The 22198-nt window shown below is 36.7% G+C and overlaps 1 protein-coding gene across 2 annotated transcripts in view; it reads right to left on the reverse strand.

Annotated features, from left to right (window-relative positions):
• Positions 1-22198, reverse strand: part of LOC149578401 (protein REVEILLE 8-like) — a 143450-nt gene that overhangs the window by 36032 nt on the left and 85220 nt on the right. For both annotated transcript variants that reach the window (XM_089828873.1, XM_089828867.1), the window contains exon 6: positions 6693-6802. In XM_089828873.1, the coding sequence (XP_089684999.1) occupies positions 6693-6802 (110 nt within the window). The remainder of the gene's footprint in view (positions 1-6692; positions 6803-22198) is intronic.

The raw sequence follows: 22198 nt of genomic DNA on the forward strand, positions 1-22198 counted from the left end.
CTACACTACCACCCACATTGTGATGGCTTTAGGCCCAGTATTCATCTGTTGCATAGCTTGCGTGAGTTGCTCCAAAACATTAGCAAACTGATTTTGTCCATCTCTTAGAGCCCTTAAGGTTCCCCTTGCTTCTCTATCCACCTCCTCAATGGCATTTGGAGCTCGTTCCGCCATTGAATGTACTCCAATGATCTCCGAAGTTGTTGTGCCCTCGAGAATTTGTGGTGGTCTCCAAATTCTACACAGTTCTATGTTGTATTGGCGCATTCAAACAAAAATCCACAAGGCAGCAAGTTCGCTTCTCTAATACCACTATGATAATCCTTAGTAATTCCTTCAAACAAACCTAAGAACTAATTGAGTATGGGTAGATTTACTTCAAGGTTGCAAAGAATTAAAGATTTTTGTGTAAAACAAAATGCCACCCAAATGGTGCTTAAGCCCACTTTATTGGATATATCAGTGTCCAATGAAAGGAAATAAACAAACAATTAAGTTTGCTAACAATGTAAAACCAATTCAAGGATGCTACTGGTTACACAAAGATTAGACTTAATTCAATATTTTTATAATATCAGGCAAGCCAAGCAATTTACAACATAATCTTCAATATATATAATACTAGATGCAAAAATAATAATCTTGGCGTGCAATAGAATCCTGTACTCACTTCCAACGAACTACCCATCCAACAACTCGATGTAATTGTGAACAATTTGTACAAGTAGAATTGCCACATGCAATATTCTGCTCACACCATGAACTTCCTAGTGAATTCCAACGTTGTCGATGGCTCTAGAGAGGTCACGAGCTGGGATTTGCAGATGAGACATAACGATGCCCAAGAAATCAATCCCCCACAACTCCATGATCAAACTAGTCTCCAATCCTACATTAGCCTTCAGTGCTCATCAATTAATGTTCTGCTTCACCTTTGCCTAGAGCACATCGTTTACATATCATTGTCTTTGCCTTTGCCAAAAAATCCCGTCTGCAAGCTTGTAATTTACAACAATCATCATTAATACTATATCAGAACAAACATGGTCGAGTTTACATCAAAACATGGGTATGAAAGGTTGTCATCCTTCAAAAAGCAATTCACAGAGTATCTGCTCAATACCTTGGAAAGAAAATTTAGTGTTCGATTCCATTCCCTTCTCCACCCAGCCATAACTGAGGAAAACGCCATGACTAAAGTAATACAAGATCAAACATGCACTTGACCGTTACATAGAAGCGGTAGCGAATGGAGACTAGAGGGAAAGGAGACAGGAGTAACCACTCAACTAATTTGGTCACACCTCACACGCCTGACAACGTCAATGGACAGGAGGAGCTGACGTGGAGATACACCAAAAAGGTCCACCCGAGCTAGCAGAAAAGACAAGTCAACCAGCTCCACATCCCTTGCAAGGTCATATTAGCCTATCGAGATGCTCATAATAGGCCAAGTGATAAATTATGAGATTAGAGTGGGGTGGGGGACATGACAATTACAAACCAGCAATACAATAACTTTATGACACTTAAAACCCAATCTTAAGTACAATATTATAGTTAGATTGGAATACTATGAAAGAACCTGAAATGCAAGAAGAACTCCATCACGAATCCACTTTGAAGATGAATTGGGTTTCCGTCCAATCCACCGAGAATCCTAAAGGTTTCTATACTAGGGGTTTCAGCAAAAGAAAGCCAAAAGCTTACCAATTTTCTCCAAGAGAAATCAGAAATCAAATCACAAATCTAAGCATGTAGAGAATGGGCCTCTAAAGGTCCTTTTGTAGCCATCTCTATGTCTCTTCATTTTTCTATGCTTGATAATTCATTTTTCTTTTGCGTCTTATTAGTCCCTGCCTTTTAACTAATGTTTTTTTTTCACCCCCCCTATTTCTTTTTTGGTACTCAGCAGGTGCCATATCGTAAGGTTTAAGCAGCTGTATTAAGAAAATGGAATTATCAATTGCTAATTTCAGATTTATGATTGGCCGAGAGCAATTTTGCTGGGGTTTATTGGCTTTTTTCGAAAATTGTTATTGAACAAAAATGAGATGTATGTCGGTTGCAAAGGCAATTTAATTTTCATTAATGTGATGGCAGGGTAGTGGACTGTGGAGATAGGTTAGCATTTATTATGCTAACATCACGGAGCCAGCAAGCCACTGACAATCGAGATGGATAAAGAGCATAACATGTTTGCCAATTTCGAAAGTATGAAGAAGCAATTTCCGCGCAATTTGGAGAAGCAGAGGTATGAACGACGGGTCTTGCAATTTATATACTTGTATGGGATTTTTTGTATACTTGTATGGGATTTTTTGGTTCCTTCGTTTTCTTGTTGACAGGTTTATCTGTGTGAGGGTGTGCTTGAAAGTGATTTTTGGTCTTCGCTGTGAATGTTAACAGGAGCGTTTTCCCCCGTGTGAAAGCTGAGGTCGATATTAGCGCATTTCAGGCGATTGGCATTTGTGTTGGCTCGACTGTAAGTCCCTCATTCCATATTCTGCTATAGAGCTTAATTCTGTGGATTTCATGAAATTGTTTGTTCAGGTTATCAGGTCTCGTTCTATTAAGATTTCTGATTTCACAAACGCTTGCCTCTTTATAGTTTTCATGCACGTAAATCACCGCCGAGCCATAAATCCAAGTTTTCATTGAGCCATAAATTCTTACCTGCCAATTCGAACATATGATCTAAAGGCCTTCAACTCGTCGCCAATAATTTTCTATTATTGGCGGCAAGACACGTTGCCGACTTTGTTTAAACAGCAAGATAGCCTGATATTGTGCGTATTGCTAACAGGGACAAGTCTATGATTCTCTCATCTCGTTTGCTCTCTGAATTAAGCTTGTGCGATGTTTAGCTCCTAATAGTTTTTAAATATTTTCCTTAAAAAGGCCTCTCCATAGCCCACGGCTAATATTCAGCTTTGACCCAACATCTATCCTCTAGTCTGGTTTACTACTCTTTTACATATGTGCGTCTCAGTAAATATGAATGGCTATAAATCCAGATTTTTCAGTTCCATACCTGTAAAGCCCATTCGGTAAAAGAGAATCTCAATGCCCAAATCCAGGGAGCTTCAAAATTAGGACAACACATGGATTAGGCGACAAAGATTCCTTTTTGGGAATCAAAATAGTCTCCTTCACGATTGCCTTTTCATTTGCCTCTTTGTACTGCGTAGATGGAAATCTAAACAATCTCATTTTACCTTTGTCTTCTTCATTTACAACCCCGGTGTGGATTGGTCTTTGGGCAGAAAATGAGGCCAAGAGGGCTACAAGACAAGCAAGTTTCATGCCAAAACACATCCATCAAATGAATCCCAAAAGGCAGGGACTGCTGCTCGCATAGAGCTCTTGTTCCACTTTTATTTATATCTCCTTTTAATCGTAAAGTGGCATGATAATTAAGACTATTAAATTTTTTGGCATTAAAATAAATATCATGTCGAACTCAAAAAGCCATGGGCAGTAGCTTGCTGAAATGCTCTCAACAAGACCCTCCAAGTCTAATAGTGTAAAACTAGAAATACAAACCCTTGTTGACTTACTATAAATAGTAAGTATCTAGAAACCCTACTATCATGACTCTGATCTTCCTGAAACCGAATATGCCTATGTCAAAAATCACACTGATCCTTCCAAAGTCTTGGTTAGGCCATAGGACCATGGTGAAAAGGACTAATGACGAATCAAAGAATAATGGCTAGAAAATGCGGACATTACAAGAACTCTACTCTATATTCAGCTTTTTGCTTTTAACATTTGCAATTTCCATTGTTACAATTTACTTTTCCATGCAAGAATAAGGAAAAATGGTAACTCCAGTTGTAAAACAAATAATAAAGTTCATTTATGTTTTTTATTGCCCAGAGTCTTATACAAAGGGAAAGATCATGCAAGAAGCCCAACAAGAACAACAAAGGACAACCAAGACGAGCAACCATTCCCCTACAAACAAATAAGCCAATACAAAATCCTTAGATAACTACTCAAGGTCGAGGTGGTTTAAAGAATTGTTCCTAAAATTCTTCCTTTACCATAGAACAAGATTCCTTCTCCCCTAAACTTTATTTCTTGTAACAAGAAATATTCATGAGACCATGGGTAGATCTCTCATTAAGCCCCAAAGCTTTAAAAATGGTATCCATCATTGTACAATCCATAGAAAAATTCCTCCGGTTATCTTCCTTTAGCACCTCCTCAAAGGTAGCAATGGACTCCTTACTAGTAGACATTTGTTTCCGTTCTTCCAAACAAACTGGTATTTCTTGTTGCTCAAGCAAGCAGCAATAGCAAAGCCCACATTACCACAAGCATGGAAAATAACAGGAGAGCCTTTTCAATTTGCTACACCAATTACCATAGTCTAAAGATAAGGCTATCTGAGTGGAAAGCACCTTGTTCTTCTCCACAAATACACAAAATTTAGCAAACAACAAGCACTTCTTGAATTTGATCATTGAATCAATAGCACAATACTGCCCAAAAGAGTTGACAACAATCATAAAGAGAAAATCGTCCAAACAATCCATTAGCAACCCTAACAATTGAACCCAAACAAGAAGCTTGAAAATGGTATTGTTCATTGGCTTGAAACCCGAAGACCAACTTTTAAGAAAAATACCATATTTTCCCAGAAACTAAAGACATTCAAGAAGAATTGTTGAACATTCATCCGAATTGGGAAAGGAAAATGGACAAAAATTATTCAACATATCAACTAACTCAACCTAGCCTCTTAGTTTCTAATTTCGAAGTGCCTATCTTTTGACATTATCAATGTTGGACCAATTGTTGTAGAACTTCCCAATAAGTGAATTCCTAAACCAAGAATATGACTCGAGATTATAAATTGTAATCTTCCCTTCCACCTGAACCTCAATAGAAATCCTAGGGAGTTCATGTTTACCAAAACTCTCAACAGCCATGGACCATAACACAAGCATAACCTAGCTAATGGCTTGGAGCATCAAAATCTAGCAACACACAAGCCTCCATACCATAGAATTCCTTCAAAACCCTAGGGAACATAACAGGAACAATAGCAGGAGATGAAGAAAGATGGATGGCAACAACAGATGGAGAAAGAACCACACTATCACCCTTCTTAACAAAAGACTTGACCGTCGATGGGAGAAGAAAGCCCTTTCATAGACCCGAAAACGAAATACCATTTTGGACTTCTACAATAATCTTCCAATCAGCCTCATCCCATGTACCTTCAACCTTCAACCTATTTGCTTTCCTAAACACCCTCACAAATAACAACATTAGATCACCATCCCCTAGACTGCCTGAGTCACAATGCCATCATGGGAACATGAATTTTTCCTCACCACAAGAATTTGTGCCTTCTCTAATGGCAAGATATCAGCAAAAGAAATGGATTTTTCATCCTCCTCAACTCAGTTTTTTACCTAAATGTCTTCTTCAAAGAAAACAACATAAAGATCACCATCATCTACATAACTAGAGTTTTGTGTCGCCGCTAGGGCTTAGGGATTTGTCACGGTTGTGATTGTGATTTTGTCCGAATTGTTTTGATGGGTAATCCAAAATCTTCCAATGTTGTTAGTTGAGTTAATGTTTTGTCTTGTGCCAGAAGAAAAACTACTATTTTGTTTCCTAATTAGATATTGAATAATTGAATTCCATTAATACTTATGATTTTCCAAGTCAATCCTCATTCTAACTTTCAAGTAATGCTACTATGATATAAACCATTTTTATCTATCAATTAATTAATTTTATGGGTTTGAGCCATCCCCCTATTTTATCATTGCTAGAGAAAATATGTTAGCAGTGAGGTTTTCATTGCACCAAAAGATCATCATGTTAATGCCCAATACAACCACTAGGCTTACAGAATTCCTTGGAGGTAGTTAGACCATGTCACAAATCGCATGATAAACATTGGCCCACTACCAACAATCCCCCTCCTAGCATTACTCATTGCGGACTGCATTATTTGAACCTATGACCAAGCTCTGATACCACTTATTACAAGTATGATTGTCGTTGCACCAAAAGATCAACTTGTTGATGCCCGATACAACCACATAACTTATGTAATCCAGGAGGCGGTTAAACCATGTCACAAATCACAAGAGACATTGGCCCACTGCCAACAAAATACACTATAGGTTTATAAAGAAAATATGCATGCATATTTGAATTTTGATCATTTCTATATTTCAAGCAACTGATCCAAAAACTTGTTTTCAGAAGTAAACTCACAAAAAAATTATAAGAATGTTGGATCCTCAACCACCTAATGCAAATTTGACAAAACGAAAACATAACTTTAAAAATGTTTATGCTTTTGTTATTGAAAGACTAGAGATGTTTCTGAGCTCTTAAACAATTAACTCAAAATTTGAATTTCTTATATCTAGATATTAAATACTACTCTAAAAAAATCCTGAACACTCAACTTTAAAAAATATTTCTCGTTTTACAAATCTTGATCTGAGGCTTGTGAGTTACTGTATAATGCAGACAATCAGAAGGCATTGAAATTAGTGTTAGTTCAATCTTTTCAAGTAACTTTATGATATCTCATAGAAAGCCTCACTAACACAATGAATGTGCAAAATATGTTAAATTTCAACATGGAAAATGTTAAAATAGATAAGTAGAAATAAATAATATTGCAAAATCAATAAATTTTATACACATACAGTTTCAAGATCAATTGGATCCATTTCTTTAAGCTTCTTCAAGTGACCAGTTGTGTTGGGGTCAAAGACACTCCCAATGAAGTGATAGACTTGCGAAAAATCTGGTTTCACTGTAAGACATTCAAGGCACTTCAATTACAAACATGTGTTGTCCTAGAATTAGTGTTAAAGTACTCTGCATTCAAGTACACATAACTAATAAAGTAATATGCACCAAAGAACTGAAAAGCAAATTAATGCAATTGTAATATTCAATTAAATTTGAATCCCACGTCTTTGTAACAATCAATATTCCCTAGATAAATAAACTGCGAAATTGAATTCAGTATAGTCTAACAGCAATAATGGCAAGAATTTTGTATCAGGTGATACCAAGGTTCAGTAGAGAACATTGATCATGTCAAAAGCTATGCAAGCACAGTGCATTGGTTGTCATTTATCATGTCTTTTTATGGAACTTCAGTGATATTAAGTTGTGGGCACATCTTTCTATGCAACTTAAGTGACTCCTAGACAAAAGACAAAATTTTTCCCCTTTATGTACGTAAAGTGATTTTAAAAAGTATGTGGCAAATAGGATGAGGATGTGTGGGTTTTCAAGGAGCCTATTGGCTCATTTCTAGGTTTTCAATGTGGAGAATTTGATTAAGAGGTGGACTACTTCTACATCTTGGATTGTGGATTGAAACCCTCTAGTATCCCTGATTTGAAAGGGACATACAGGCTCTTCCTAGTCAGAAGAGTTTTCGTGGAAGAACTCACATATGTGAAACCGTAGCACATTATGATTTCTAGGCTGTAGGTATTCATCGGGTTTAAAGACCAAATTGGAGGAGAATCTCAGCACTGGAGACGCAGATCTGGAATCATCTACAGCTGTGAACCATCAATTTCTGAGCAGTCTGTGGATGGCTATTGAGGAGCCCATAAAACAGACCTAGTGTTGACCATCTTGGGAGCCTAGTGCTACTTTGAGAGCTGGCTAGGCTTTGGAAATTATTCTGAACCAATTTGAGATATTTGGGTATTAAAGATTCTGTATATTCATCTCTGTTTTATCTCCAAAAATATAAGGAAAGTAATTGTATCTCAGTTCTGAAAATTCTAGGCACAACTGAGTGTTTTTGACTTTTTGGTTGTACTTTACTAACCTCAAAAATAATCTGAAATCTGTATCTTTTAGCTGCAAAAATCACATCTGAAATCTCACCAAATTATGGGTTTGTAATGAAAACATATTTATGCAAATAAATTTCCAGATTGTGTGCCCTAGTTCTCAGAATTATTTTTTGCACCCCTATTTTCCCAATATGCATAAGACCAGCAAAGTGTCCCCTTTTTAGATCATGTGTGAAGTAATCTGCTTCACAGATGCAATTAGACTGTTAATGTAATGTCCCCTTTTGGGTACATTAGAGATATTAAAGGACACATTTATATGATATTAAAATTGACTATGAAAGCGTGGACTCTTATTATAAAAGGTCAATTCAATATTCAAAGTGAGCTAAAGATGACAAGGAGAGATAAGACAAAAAGTCAAGGGGGAAGTCGAAGAGTCACAGCTGTGAGAATAAAAGGAGAAGACACTCTTTCATTTGGCATGATATGATATGATATGATATGAAGGATTTTAATAATGTCCACGAGGCCAAAGCAGCCTATGGGACCCGCCTGCTAACTACAACCTAATCCAGCTGTAACTCTTTGACTAACTCTTCTCTTCTTCGGTGCATGTTGATGATCAAGTTTGCAGTCTTGTACAACTGTTTTTCCTCGAAGAGGTGGCTTAACTACTTGTTCTCTAATATCTCTGAGTACCTAGACCCGATGTCGCTGTACACTGGAAAGCCTCATCTTTCAGCCAATGTGAGGGCGTAGCCCCTCATGCCAACAGACAATGGACACAAACCCATATTCCGTGGAGACGTTACTTTACGTGTCTCGTATGCACTTACATGTTCTTCTCTTAGTGTTCCAATCTGACTGTAAAACTGTGTTTTAAGATTGGATTCTAATTGCTGGTTATTGTATTGCTGTTGTATAACGCAATAACATGTTTTAAAGAGTTGTATGACAGTTTACTGGTTTAATTTTGTTGGTTTGTAATGCATTTTCACATGCTTGAATCTTGAATATTATTTTGAGAACAAACAGGTTAATAACTATTCGAGAATCTACTGGTTTCTATATTGACGTTTTGTAATACATCTGCATATGTTTAAGATTTGAATAGATTTTTAGAAAGAAACCAGGTCAATATCCATTTGGGATATTTCAATTAACCTATTTTTCATCTCATGACTTTGACAATTATCTATAATAGTTTTTGTTATAAACCTAATTGAGCCTAATTAATTATTGATACTGGTTATGAGAAGTCACGATCTATCACTTCAAAAAAAAAATCATATCCCGTAGTTCACCCCCACCTATTGATTATTAGATTTGAAATGTGTGTTCAAAATGTGACTATGTATGTAGCATTGTAGTGGCAAGCATATGACAAGTGTTATAGGAGCCAACCATGCTATAACATGTAATTTACAAGATAATTTTTGGCTTTTTGCCTTTAACTTTGAACCTACGGTTTTTTAAAATTGAAGACTAATAGAAAGGGACGTCTCTAGATAAATAGTAGATATTTTCCATAGTGTCAAATCATTAAATTTATATCAGGATTCAATTGTGCAGTACTTGAGTCAGTACTTGAGTCAAACGCAATTACCCATATAAAATTAAACAAAGTCTCTAACTGGTGGCATATTATTGTGTATTTCACCAAAAACAAATGAGCAATATAAAAAAATTGTGATATTGATATCAAGATTCGACTCAGTAGCTTTTGAGTCAAGACTCAAACTCATTCACTCATGTTTCATAAGCAGTTGTTCACTAGAACCGATATCTCATGAGAATGAATGGTACACTTAGCACTCATTGCATCTAGGTGAACATAATGTTGCACAACCTGAAGAGGTTTTTAATTCTTTGAGTATATCGGATATTAAGAAATGTTGGGCCAGAGACCTTGTCTTGGATGAGATTTCTTTAACTCTGTGTATTATTGTTATTATTCAACACATTTCTGATATCATATGTGAGCATTATAATATCCTCCAAGCCTTGGATTTCCCATGTTGTTGAAATCAATCAATAAAACATATTTTTTGAAAACAAGAAAGATGTAATGCACTATCAAATTTATGCAGAACTAACATTATCAGTAACCATGAACATCTAAATGAAATTATCTATATATGCAACCCCGTCACTTTTCCCCCCCTTATCTCTTGGGGGTGCAAACAAGTCACCAACAATACAATGCAGTATGCTTCCGAAACCAGAACATGGAGGAAAATTGGTATTTGTTACGAGTTACACCATGAGCTGTTATATACACTTTTCATTCAATTGCAGTCATGCATGCGAAAACACATACAACACTGTAAAACCATATTTCATGCTCCACCTTGTAAAGCTTCTTATGTAGTGATTTTAAAAACTGTAGCATCTGAGTCCTGACGAGGAGTGTACCAGATCACAGCAAGCTGAAAACGCACTAAACGTTATTGATGTTCTTGGATATCTTGAAAATGCAAATTGATTCGTAAGGTTGCAAAATATTCTATACTTTTTCCATATTGACTTTCTCTAGGGTAAGTCCTCATGTTATTAGTTCTACTACAGCTGTACATTGCAGTTCTTAATTGTTCCTTTTCGTATGTACAAGTTTACAACTACCTAGGATTCATTTCAGCACTTAATTAAGCACACATTTCTGAGGCAATTGTTATTTCCTTGAACAAGCATAACCAAAGTATGACAAGTTTATATATGATAAGAATAGCTTTAGCAAATTAGCTATGGAATACCTATGCTAATTAGTTACAGATTAAAACATTTGCAAGTTTATATATGATTTATATAGTTTTAGCAAATTAGCTATGGAATACCTATGCCAATTAGTTGCATATTAAAATATTTGCAAATTGGACACTTCAGTCTGACCTAGCGTTGACTGTCTTGGAAGCCTAGTGCTACATTGAGGGCTGGCTAGGTTTTGGAAATTATTCTGAACCAAACTGATATATTTTGGCATTTAAAGTTCTGCATATTAATCTGTTTTATCTCCAAAAATTCAAAAAAAGTAATTGTATCTCAGTTCTGAAAATTCTAGGCACAACTAAGTGCTTTTGACTTTTTGGTTGTACTTGCCTAACCTCGTAAATAATCTGAAATCTGTATCTTTTAGCTGCAAAAATTAGGTCCAAAATCTGATCCAATTATGGGTTTGTAATGAAAATATTTACGCAAATAAATTTCCAGATTGTGTGCCCTAGTTCTCCGAAATTTCTTTTGTGCCCCTATTTTCCCATTATGGAAAAGACCAGCAAAGTGTCCCCTTTTTAGATCAAGTGTGAAGTAATCTGTTTCACGGATGCAATTAGAATGTTAACCTATTTTTCATCTCATTATTTTGACAATTATCTATATTAGTTTTTTTTATAGACCTAATTAAGCCTGATTAATTATTGATACTAGTTATGAGAAATCATGATCCATCACCTCTAAAAAAATGCTATCCCATAGTGTTGAAGTTTGCAGCTACAATAAAGATCTTCATCTCAGATTTTATGAGATAGAAATATGTTTGTTATGACCGTTATGGTCATCTTCAGCTGAAAGAGAAATTTGTGATTATATTTAAGTTAATATTATGCAAAAAGACATGTGCCATACGTCATGCGAAGAGGCATGCGTATGGAAATGTGAAGTGTTGAATATTTGGACATATGAAAGGTCTCGTATTCGAAATTTAGATAAACCTTCATGTGTAAGACGAAAAGTCTAAATTCAATCTATTTACGTGATTGCTTGGTGTATTGTAAGGAAGTTAAGTGAAAGCCTTGTACTCAAATATTTTATATCAATAAAAGTCATATTTTGCTGGTGTGGCTGGGCTTTTCCCTTCAAGTGAAAGGGTTTTCCCAAGATTATTTCTTGCGTCTTTTGTATCTGTTTTATGCTCTTTTTTTCCACTGTTTATCTCTAATTTATGGGCAAAACATTAACATGGTATCAGAGCCAGCTTAAGACTATAACAATAAAGATATCTCTCTTCTTTTATCTTGTGTCTCTACTCAAATTGCTAGAGATTGTAGGAGTTTTCAGACCAAAAGAGGATGAAGAACAACCATGGCTGCATCTGCATTTGAAAATCTGCTCTTCGTTGCTCCTCCAACAGACAAACTCAAGTACAAATATTGAGGAATATCATCGTGAAGAGATCAACGAAAGAAAAAGATCAATTGAAATCTTTGAAAGTTTTGGTGAATACAAGGCCCGTTTATGTACTAACAAAGATTTGTCGAATTTGATGGAAATACAGTTCCATCAACTATCTTCTAAAGTGTCACAAAGAGTGTGGGAAACATCACTATTGGAGCATTGAATGGAGGTAATTTTACTCACTTTGACAATTTTTGCTAGATGTCTCTCAAGTTGCAGCAGAAGAAATAGATGTCCTGGAGACATCTCAAGTGGCATCTATCGGAAATTCCATATTCTATTGGCTTTGCTAAGTAACCGCATACCTCAATGATGTTATGATTGGATTCATGTCGATGTTTATGGAGGAACGTTGGATTCTTCAAGAGATAGAATCCTCATCAACAGTTTCATTTCGAGATGCATCGCGTGAGTGAAGAAAATGTTGTCGTTCCAATCTATTGTCGCATGATTCAACATTATTGTTCTTGTTGTCAGCATCCAGAATCGAATCTTTCTTTTATCAAGCATAGTCATTTGGCTTAAGCTGGAGTATTTGATGTAGAGCTATTGTTTTGTGTTGTGTCTTATTCTCCTATTGTCAGAAGTGGCTTATGTCATTCTTCATTCATTCGTGGCGGAGATTTCTTTATTATAACCGACAGACTTCTTTATTCTTCCGTGGTTGTATTTCATACAATTTGGAGCTCTATTGTTTCAGTTACTTTGTCACCGGCACTGCTTCCTTGAAGTTAAATCGTCTATTCACGTGCTTTCTTATTGGGTGGTTTTTTCCAGTGGCTCATTCTTATTCTTCGGGCAGCCTATTATCATTTCATGATCATGTTTGTTTTCAGCAACTACAGGAATATTTTTATCATATTCATGGTGCTTTGTTGTTCTCAAGTGATATATTTCTATATCCTTTTTGACAATCTTCTTCTCTAAAATTAATGCGAAAGAGTTGGATTCATCAAAGCAATGGAGTTTATGTTTAGTGCCATGTGAAGGGGATATCGCTATTTTGCTTCAGACGTTGTGTTGGCTCCTGAATTAACAATTTTTTAATAACCCAATGATAGGAACAAATACATCTAGGGGCTGCTAATTCCCATGTTCAACATACCGATTCAAACATCGGGGCCAACTATAAGGCTATACTCCTTCAGGCTCTGCAAGACCTAGGTGGGTGAACCTCAAATTCTTTTATATGGTACCAATTTCAAAAGCATACAACTGAATCTTATGAAGCAAACAAAACCCTTAACCTTCTATTGCTTATGCAAACATTCATGGACATGAAATAGCTAATAACATGACCTATGAACTTGATAAACTAAGTAAGGGCAACTCTTTTCAGCGCTTCAACATAAAGGGAAAAGGATAATTGATTAAAGATTGATTTCAGCATTACCAAGACATGAACAACAAAACACATGGATCCTATAGCTGATCAGTGCCTTATCTATTGGGCAATTACACAAATCACTAACACACATCCTTGGATATCATTGATACATTTCATATATCAAGACTTCCAAATCTATCCATTCACCTTGTAAACCAGACATCTGCATCATTTTTGAGTCTCATACTCGACCTATCCCTTCATGAAATTTGCAACCATGTGACGATAAACTAAGCATTTACATCACTCCTTGAATCACAAGCAAAACATATCAACACATACAACCTAAAACAGATTGCAACTGAAAATTGTGCTCTTTGTTCACAAACCACAAAAGATTACAAACAACACGAATAGGAGACAAGATTCAAATTGAAGATAAACTTGTTGCGGCATTTTATTTATTTCCTTGAAACAAATACACGAGGATGCATGAAAATAACTCATAAAACTGTTGAATAAACTAGAACTATCAATAAAACTTCATTAACTATAGTTCATACAAGAAAAATGTCGGGCATGAATGGTGGGACCATAGCTAGAGCTCTACTCAATACTCTAGAAACAGCCAACCATCAACCCTAGAGTAAGAGAAGCGAAGAGAATATAAAGACTAGAAGATATCCAAGATTTGCTATGATGTTACCATTTGTCCACTTGAAAAAACCTCCACCTACTGATGAAAAACCTCTCTCTTCATTCTTCCTGTAACTAAAATTCAGATCTTATCCTTGCTGCTAAAGAATGCATGAAAAATGATGAACACAACTGATTGCAAAAGATACCAACTCTAATATTAAAACAAGGGCCAAAACACCCGCCAAATGACTTTAGAGGCAAAATAATACTCTTCAAAACATTTTCCCCTAAATCTAGAGTCAACAAACTCCTCTATATGCTCTCTAACTGATCTTGAAGCTTAATCACGAAAAACACTCATTCTGTTGAGAATGCCCCGAATTTTACAAAACTAACTATAACTTTTACTCGGGAATACCTATGCACATTCTGATTGCAGATTTGGAAAGCTCATCTTCTTTTGTTTCCAATAGTTTATTACACTCTATATTTATGATAAAAATGGCCCTTGGTGCTTGTTTGAAAATTCAGACCCCAACCCATGAACAGGCTACTTAAATGGATGAAAAATTTAAAAAGTTGTATAGTCAAAACTATACAATATCTCAAAATCATTTAAATCTTTCATATTGCACATACATTTGAAGGAAAAATAATAAAAATTATTTTTTATGACTTCATATATTTTCCCTCTAAATTGCATCCGAGTCAAACCTGTTGACCACTTGTGACATGTGGTAGCACCCGATTTGTTTGTCCTTGCACAATCACCACCACCTCGTCAACCTTTTGGGCGCCCTGCCAAATCACTGCCACATGCCGTCCCCTGATTCGTCAAAGCTATCGCCGCCACCACCCAGGCCCACTGCCACGTGTCACATTCTCACTAGTTCAGAGCCTTAACTCCTAACCACCTTTTAACCTCAATGACCATGCGATTTACTCCATTTCGCGTCGTCAGAGCTCATTTTCCTTAACTGTAATATCCCCGACAGGATATTTGCCTCTTAAACACCAAAATACTAAAACTTCAATGATTAGGCATTTTGTCAAACAGTTAGCAAACGGGCGCTGATAGCTCTTCCCTTGAGACCTCGGAAGACAATACTGGACTGTGGTATTTTTAAATATATTTGGCATTCACATGAGGAAGAAGAATGTAACAATTTGCCAACAATAGCAAGTTAAATGGAAATGATAATGCCGATAGTATTCTATAACAGGGCAGCTAATAACAATTCAATGGAAATGAATATCAGATCTGGTTAAAGCACGAATTTGGTCTGCTACGATTAGTTGATTCATTCATATTCTTTTTACAACCAATTGACAATAAGAACCTAAGTCCAAACCTCTATTTTAAAGGCTGATGGTAGATTCCAAACTTGAGGCGGGTCCAGAGTGGATCGTATTTAGCTCAGTCTTGGCCTTGGCACTGCATACCGGTAATTTTCCCCTGAACGTCATGGAATTTGACATCAAATGACTATGGCTGGAAATTGGACACAACTTGCTCTTGATTTACGCCTTCTAGGGTTATGTATATCTTGACTTTATCACTTTCTTGATCCGGCTAAATGATCCAACTATTGTGTAGGAAATATCTGAAGTTCATTCCAATCGGGTTCTAAACCGATACGGGTGCTGCTCAAAACGAATTGCAGTTGTCAAGACTTGATCCTGATCTCTGTATATCTCTCCCACGGACAGATGGTTTACTCCATGATTCGTTTGCCCAAAATTATCTTCCTTGAAGCTGGATCGAAATGATCCCTAAACCCGTTGCCGCCAGATGAAATGCTTTTGAACTTCCAAATGTGAATCCCACGTGGCTGTAGCAAGGCCTCTACAAAGCAGAATTAAATCGCCCAAATCAAGCATGCAGATCATCCAATATTGCCGCCTCTTGTATAGGTTAAGATGGATGCCAAAGTCAGTTTGCAGACTGCATCTCAACTGCCGATACAATTGCCCAGATTCATTGCAAAAAGGGCACAGTCCGTTAGGGTGTTCGGGTACCAAACACTGTAGTCGAAAGCCACAGGTAATGCCGCCCACGTTGGATGTCAATTCTGCCGCCAGCTTGCTTCTTGCGAATTTGAATTGGTTTCGCTTCCAGCTCGATTTCAAGGAAATCGACAATGATATTTGGAACCGCCTTAGCGTCCTTCCACCTGCTGCAATATTAACTCCGAACTCATTTATTCTGACCTTTATCAAACACTATTTCTGCTAACCTCTTTGACTTCGCTCAGGGATGATGCGTTTCTTTATTTGCTGTAAATCAAGGAATATAAACCTTCAATTGTTGTTGCTAGAAAAAACGAGGGATGTTCGACCTCAATCCTGGTTATCAAGAGAACAAGGGTAATTTGATCCTGTAGCTATATCTGTGTAGTGATCTGCTCATACCGCGTCCTTCTCTATAGAAGACTGAGATATTGCCTTACTCCTCTTGCCACCTGAAATTATAATAAATTTCAAACCTTGCTAAAACCTCGAATATCAATCTCTCGGAATGATCCTCCAAATTTGGCCTCAGGCCTCAAAATCTGCCCTGATGAAATGACTGAATGTCACCTCCAATCTGCAATAATTCAGATGATATTTCACACCCTCAAAATTGCGAACCAATTGAGAGTTATCGTTCTCAATGGCCAACTGTGACAATTGTAGAAACCCTAGGTTTCACAATGCACCTGTGATTGAATCACAATCTGAAAACAAGAGAGATAACACAACTGCTTGATTCGAATGGAGCCCCGGGGTGCCTATTTATTCTTTTCCCTCCATCCTCTCCAGAGACTTCTAGAACCCTTTTGATCTTATCCCTCAAGTGACTTTATTAAATACTCCAAGTAACTTTATTAAATACTAAAGTCATTTTATTAAATACAAGGTCATCTTTTAATATTTATTTATTTAATTAAAATAACTAATTAGTTGTCCTTGGACAACCATTAATTAAATTAATTAAATCGAACTGTCACCAGAAAATTGGGGACATGACATTAACCATGGTTAACCTATGCGACAATGCGAAAAGGCTTCGAAATAAGCCTTTTCGCAACTTCAGGGCAGTTTCATCTAACCTAGCATTAACTGCTCCTACCACGCAATGTGGTTAACTCCATTATTTTCACACAGTCGAAGTTGTTTTTACTAACCGTGCGGTTATCCTCACTAAGGCACATTTGACTACCACATGTCCACTAGATGACGTCATCTCTTTGGCTTGCATTTTCGGTCAAAATTGGTCTTTAGTTGCCAACTATCTACCCATACACACGTGGGCTCCATGCGTGAGCCTTGTGTCCTCAAAAGGCTCACGCCTTTAAGACAACATAGAGTTGTGTGGTTGTGTATAAAAAGGTTAAAAGGCTCCCCAGCCCCCTCCATGTGGGATTAAACAATTTTACCTCCCCTTTGCATAATTACTTTTGCGCGGCTTGACAAGTGTGGAGATCACTTCAGATAATGAGTCTTTTTCGCTGATGTCAATGGTCTTTGCCATGGGAGCATTTCTGGAAACAAGATTTTAAATCCACATGCCTATTTTGCTATACCCAAACGGCCCCCCCTCTGTAAAATGCTTCTCTGCAATAGCCGAAGGAAATTTCAATTTTTTTCCAAGGAGTGGAAAGGATGCTCGCCCACAAGACTAATGAGGACAAGGAAAACTCCACGCATGCATAGTTATATCTTCCATCCTCTCGTTCCACATAATACTCCTCCCCATCATCATCCTCCCTCACCACTTCTATTTCAACCTCTTCAAATGCCCGTTTTAGACTTAGCAACAGAATTTGGAACTCTGGCTCATCAAATTCTTCAAAGCAATACGGTCGATGTACTGTTAAAGTACTCAATGAAGAAGAAACCCAACATAGCTAACTCTTTTTCACTTCGATGTGATGAAATATAAAGATATGCTTTCTTTAGATTTAGAAACATTGTATGATTTCTCCTCCATCTTATCTTCCCTTACAACTCCAATTCCCATCATGGATACAAAGACTTTGAGTTCTTCAAGGTCAAGAAAGATGTCAACGAGAGTTAATGGACAGGAGAAGCCTCTGAATACTACTAATGAGAGTCTTATAATAGATGATTAGCTTCTTGGAAGGGATAATTTTCTCAACCGTAATCCAATACTTGAATTACTTGAATGTCCTTCAATTGGTAGAGCTTCAAGCAATCAAACCTCTTGAACAAGCATACAAGAAATCATCTGCATTTTGGATAATCTATAGCAATCCCATACTTTGAGCGCAACTGAATCATAAGAATTTATTTGCACTATAGCTAAGCTGGAATTGCTACCTATTCTAACTTGACATAGTTGTGGACAATTTGCTATCAAAGATTGTACACCAGAACAACCTCTACGCAATCATAACTTGGCATTTGAAATTCCCCCTCATAGCACCCATAAAACTGAATGGTTTTCTAGCAAATTTGGCAATTATTATGAATCACTGTATTTGCCTCTTGATGTCTCAATTTAGAAGATTTAATAATGTATTTGTTAATACATTCACACTTTTGAACACTACAGTCTAGTTTAGTCCCAATCATGAGTTCACTTCACTTCAAACTTCAACCATGGTTCATGCTCATTTGGTGAGGTTATTTACTATGAAAGATTAAGACTCCACTTCAAAAATGATAAACTCCCAATCGCAAAGGCCAATGAAATAAATTCCTCTTTCATTATAAAGTCAACACACCTCCCCACAAATCAATGAATCATGAAAGAACTCATGACATGTTGTTTTAAGAAACACAAACCTTATGACTCCCTTCATACATTAAAAACCCTCATTCACTGTTCACTGTGTACTTCTCACATATCTATTTGCTTTACAACATCATAATGAAGCATTGTAATAACTTGAATTGTTACAAGATCTTGTGAATATTTTCAATCCTTACAAATTCCCATCAGTTTGGTGACATCAATCGGGCTCCAAAGTGGGTTCGGATAAAAAACAATTTCGCACTGAAACATCTGACCCTTCAAACTAATCCAATGAATGCCTGGTACTAATTAAAATTCAAAATCGATCACAACTGCATCATTTAAAAACCGTGTTTATCCTTTCTTGCAAACTGTGATTTTTTGACTAAGGCCTAAAAGCTGGCCTTAAAAACTGAGCAAAACACCTAACTGAGCATTAAAATCAGACATACGGATTCTTTGTTCCACATTCTTGCACCTTGTCAAATTTTGTGTCATGACAACAGCTAGGTCAAAAGATATTGGCCATCAAAGTTGCCTTCTTTGAACTACCTGCAAACAAACATGTTAGAAAACAATAAAATGCATTCGGTTTTGGTTTCGAGAATAGGTCAAACAAACACTTGAGGGCTTGAAAATTGGGGCATTAGTTCACTATCACAAGGAGAGTATAAATCTGTGATTTGGGCTCATGACGAAAAACTGGGCGCATTTGGCAAGCAGACGAAGTTAGGTACTCAAAAATGCAGGACTGGGAACACTGGCAGAACAACTATTTTCACAAACGGAATGGACCTGAGAAAGTGTGCAGACGGATTCCTCCAGACTTGAAATTGGCACACTTAAAGTATTTTCAAAGTAGAACACAGTGGTACAATCCATTTGGTCTCATCTATCATGGATTCAAAGTTATGACATCCCGAACAAGGCTAGACACCAATAAAACTTTATAAATTGCATTTGAAATTGCATTTGAAAACTAATCAAATGGATTCGTCATAAGCTTGAATCTAGATCGTAGCAAGTGTCTAACCTCCAGAATGCAATACAAAAGGAAATTTCTCATTTCGGTCAACTGGGTCAAAGTTACAACTGGTCAAATAGGGCTTCCCAAAATTCATAACAATTTGCATCAGCATGACAACAGAAACAATCAACTTTGAGGGATTTAAAACCTAGTCAAAACATATCGAAACAACTTGAAAACTTAAACATAGGTTCTCTTATATGCATACAAAACACTCCCAAAGCAGTGAATCATAAAACATAATCGGGTGCAAGATATTCAATTGCAAACTAGGCTTCCTATCATTGTTTGACACTCGGGCAAAAATGCAGATCGAAACAGTACTCAAAATGAAGCTTCACAAAATTATTCGGAATGACAATTTATCATTATGGGACGCATGCATACACTAAATGAAAGGTGTTAGAAACATAAAACACCTCATAGGCCTCAAAACAATAGCCAGGTACACAAGCGAGAAAAGTGCTTATAGGGGCTCAATTTGACTCATAATTTTAGAATGGTGCTCAAAACAGGGATGCAATTTTGAGTCCCATTAGGTTGTTAGCAAAGATGGTGCATGTGATTTGCATACAGTTTGTAGCCAAAGGAAAAGTTGTATTTTGGTATGAGACTGCCGTAGTTTAATTTCTGATACAACCTTTATTATTTTCTGACAGTCATATAAGTTGTGGATTTGTTTTTATTTGGTTATTTCTGTTAGGGTCTCTCTAAGTCAAGTGCCGTCCACTGCACTATTTCTGGGTATATCTGGAAGGACAGCATGAGAAATGGTCCTTTTCTGTGCCTTTGTAAACCCCAGTTATCTGCATGTGCAATAAGTTTTTTTGGAGAAGGCAATGGTAACATTATCAGACACAGTCTTGGGGAAAGAAATGACAGTGGTAGTCCTATTCAAGACAGAAAGGCTCATAGTATAAGTGGAATCTCTGATGACGGTGAAAGTAAAGTACTGGTTGCATTTTAAATTTTAAATGTAAAAAGAGTTTTAAATCTTAGATTAAACAAATTCTTGGCTGTAAGAAGTCCGGGTGATTATGATAGCCAGTATATTTTTAATGAGTATTGTTTTCTGCTCTTCTAAGATTAAACAAATTCTTGGTTGTAAGAAGTCCAGGTGATTATGATAGCCAATATATTTTTTAATGAGTATTGTTTTCCGCTCTAACCTTAATTTTGAGTTGTGCTGTCAATTATTACATGACATAAATATTTGGTCAGCTCTCGAGGTTTTTACCTTTGCTTTAGTAATGATTCAAGCAACTACATCAGCATGAAACAGTTGATGCTAAAGTGACATTTGTGGTTAGTGTACTTGTTTGGATCTGATGCGTGGCCTATAAGTAAGGTCTTGGACTTGTTGTTAGGCAAAGGATATGTTGCTTTATTTCGAAGAACTGGGATGAAAACATTAGCTGAATCTGCATGGAAGTGAGCCTGTGCGATAGAGATAAGTATCCTAATTATATCTGACTGAGTAGAATTACATTTGACTGAGTCCAATCAGAATAAGGGGTTGCCAATGTAAATTATATGAATACAAAAGAGAAATGTATTCGATTAGTATAGATCTTGAACTTCATTTTTACTGAGAAAAGTACATATTATTGATCTTCATATTTGATTGCAGGATGTATCAAAATGAAGAGAGATTCATGAACATAAGTATGTTACATGTAACCATGGACTGAACTGGTGATATAGAGAGTTCAGAAGAAGTATATTCAGTTTCAGAGGGAGGTCTATGGTTATCATACGAATGCTGGTCTTCTCTTATTGTGCATGTCTGTTGAGATCACACTTCAAACAGATCTCTCTCAGTTACAGGGTGCAATGGGATAGTGAGAGATTTTGCAATGTTGTTTGCAGTCTTGTTACTAAATTGGTAGCACATTATCTTCATTAAAAGAGAAAGAACACATTTCAAGAGAAAGACTATTCAGCTTCACAGGGAGGTTATGTGATGGATGGAGATGTCCAGCCCTTTGCAAATTCATGCAATAAAGACTATTCAGCTTCACAGGGAGGTTATGTGATGGATGGAGATGTCCAGCCCTTTGCAAATTCATGCAATAATCAGCTATCTTGTTGTGGTGATTAAAGTTGTCCCTATTAAGAGGGAGTCTCTATTAAGAGAAAATATCAATTATAAATGCATTCTTTTCTAGGAGAAGTTTGAGGTGAAAGCCCTCGTTTCACCCTCTGTGAGTAGATATGGTGGACCAACCTCTACGAGTAGGCATGATGAAAATGCATTCTTCTCTAAAAGAAATCTGAGGTGAAAGCCCTCGTTCCACCCTCTGCGAGTAGGTATGGTGCACCACCCTCTGCGAGTACGCATGGTGGAAATGTATCCTTCTCTGGAAGATGTTTTGAGATAAATATCTTCATTCTACCCTCTGCAATAAGGTATGGTGAAAGTCGTGTGTGACTTCAATCTCTATGCTTATGAAGTAACTATCGTGGATTATATTATGCTG

This window comes from Cupressus sempervirens, chromosome 1 (genome assembly GCF_028749045.1).
Source record: "Cupressus sempervirens isolate cs-2001-9-10 chromosome 1, ASM2874904v1, whole genome shotgun sequence".
In the NCBI taxonomy this organism is placed as follows: Eukaryota; Viridiplantae; Streptophyta; class Pinopsida; order Cupressales; family Cupressaceae; genus Cupressus; species Cupressus sempervirens.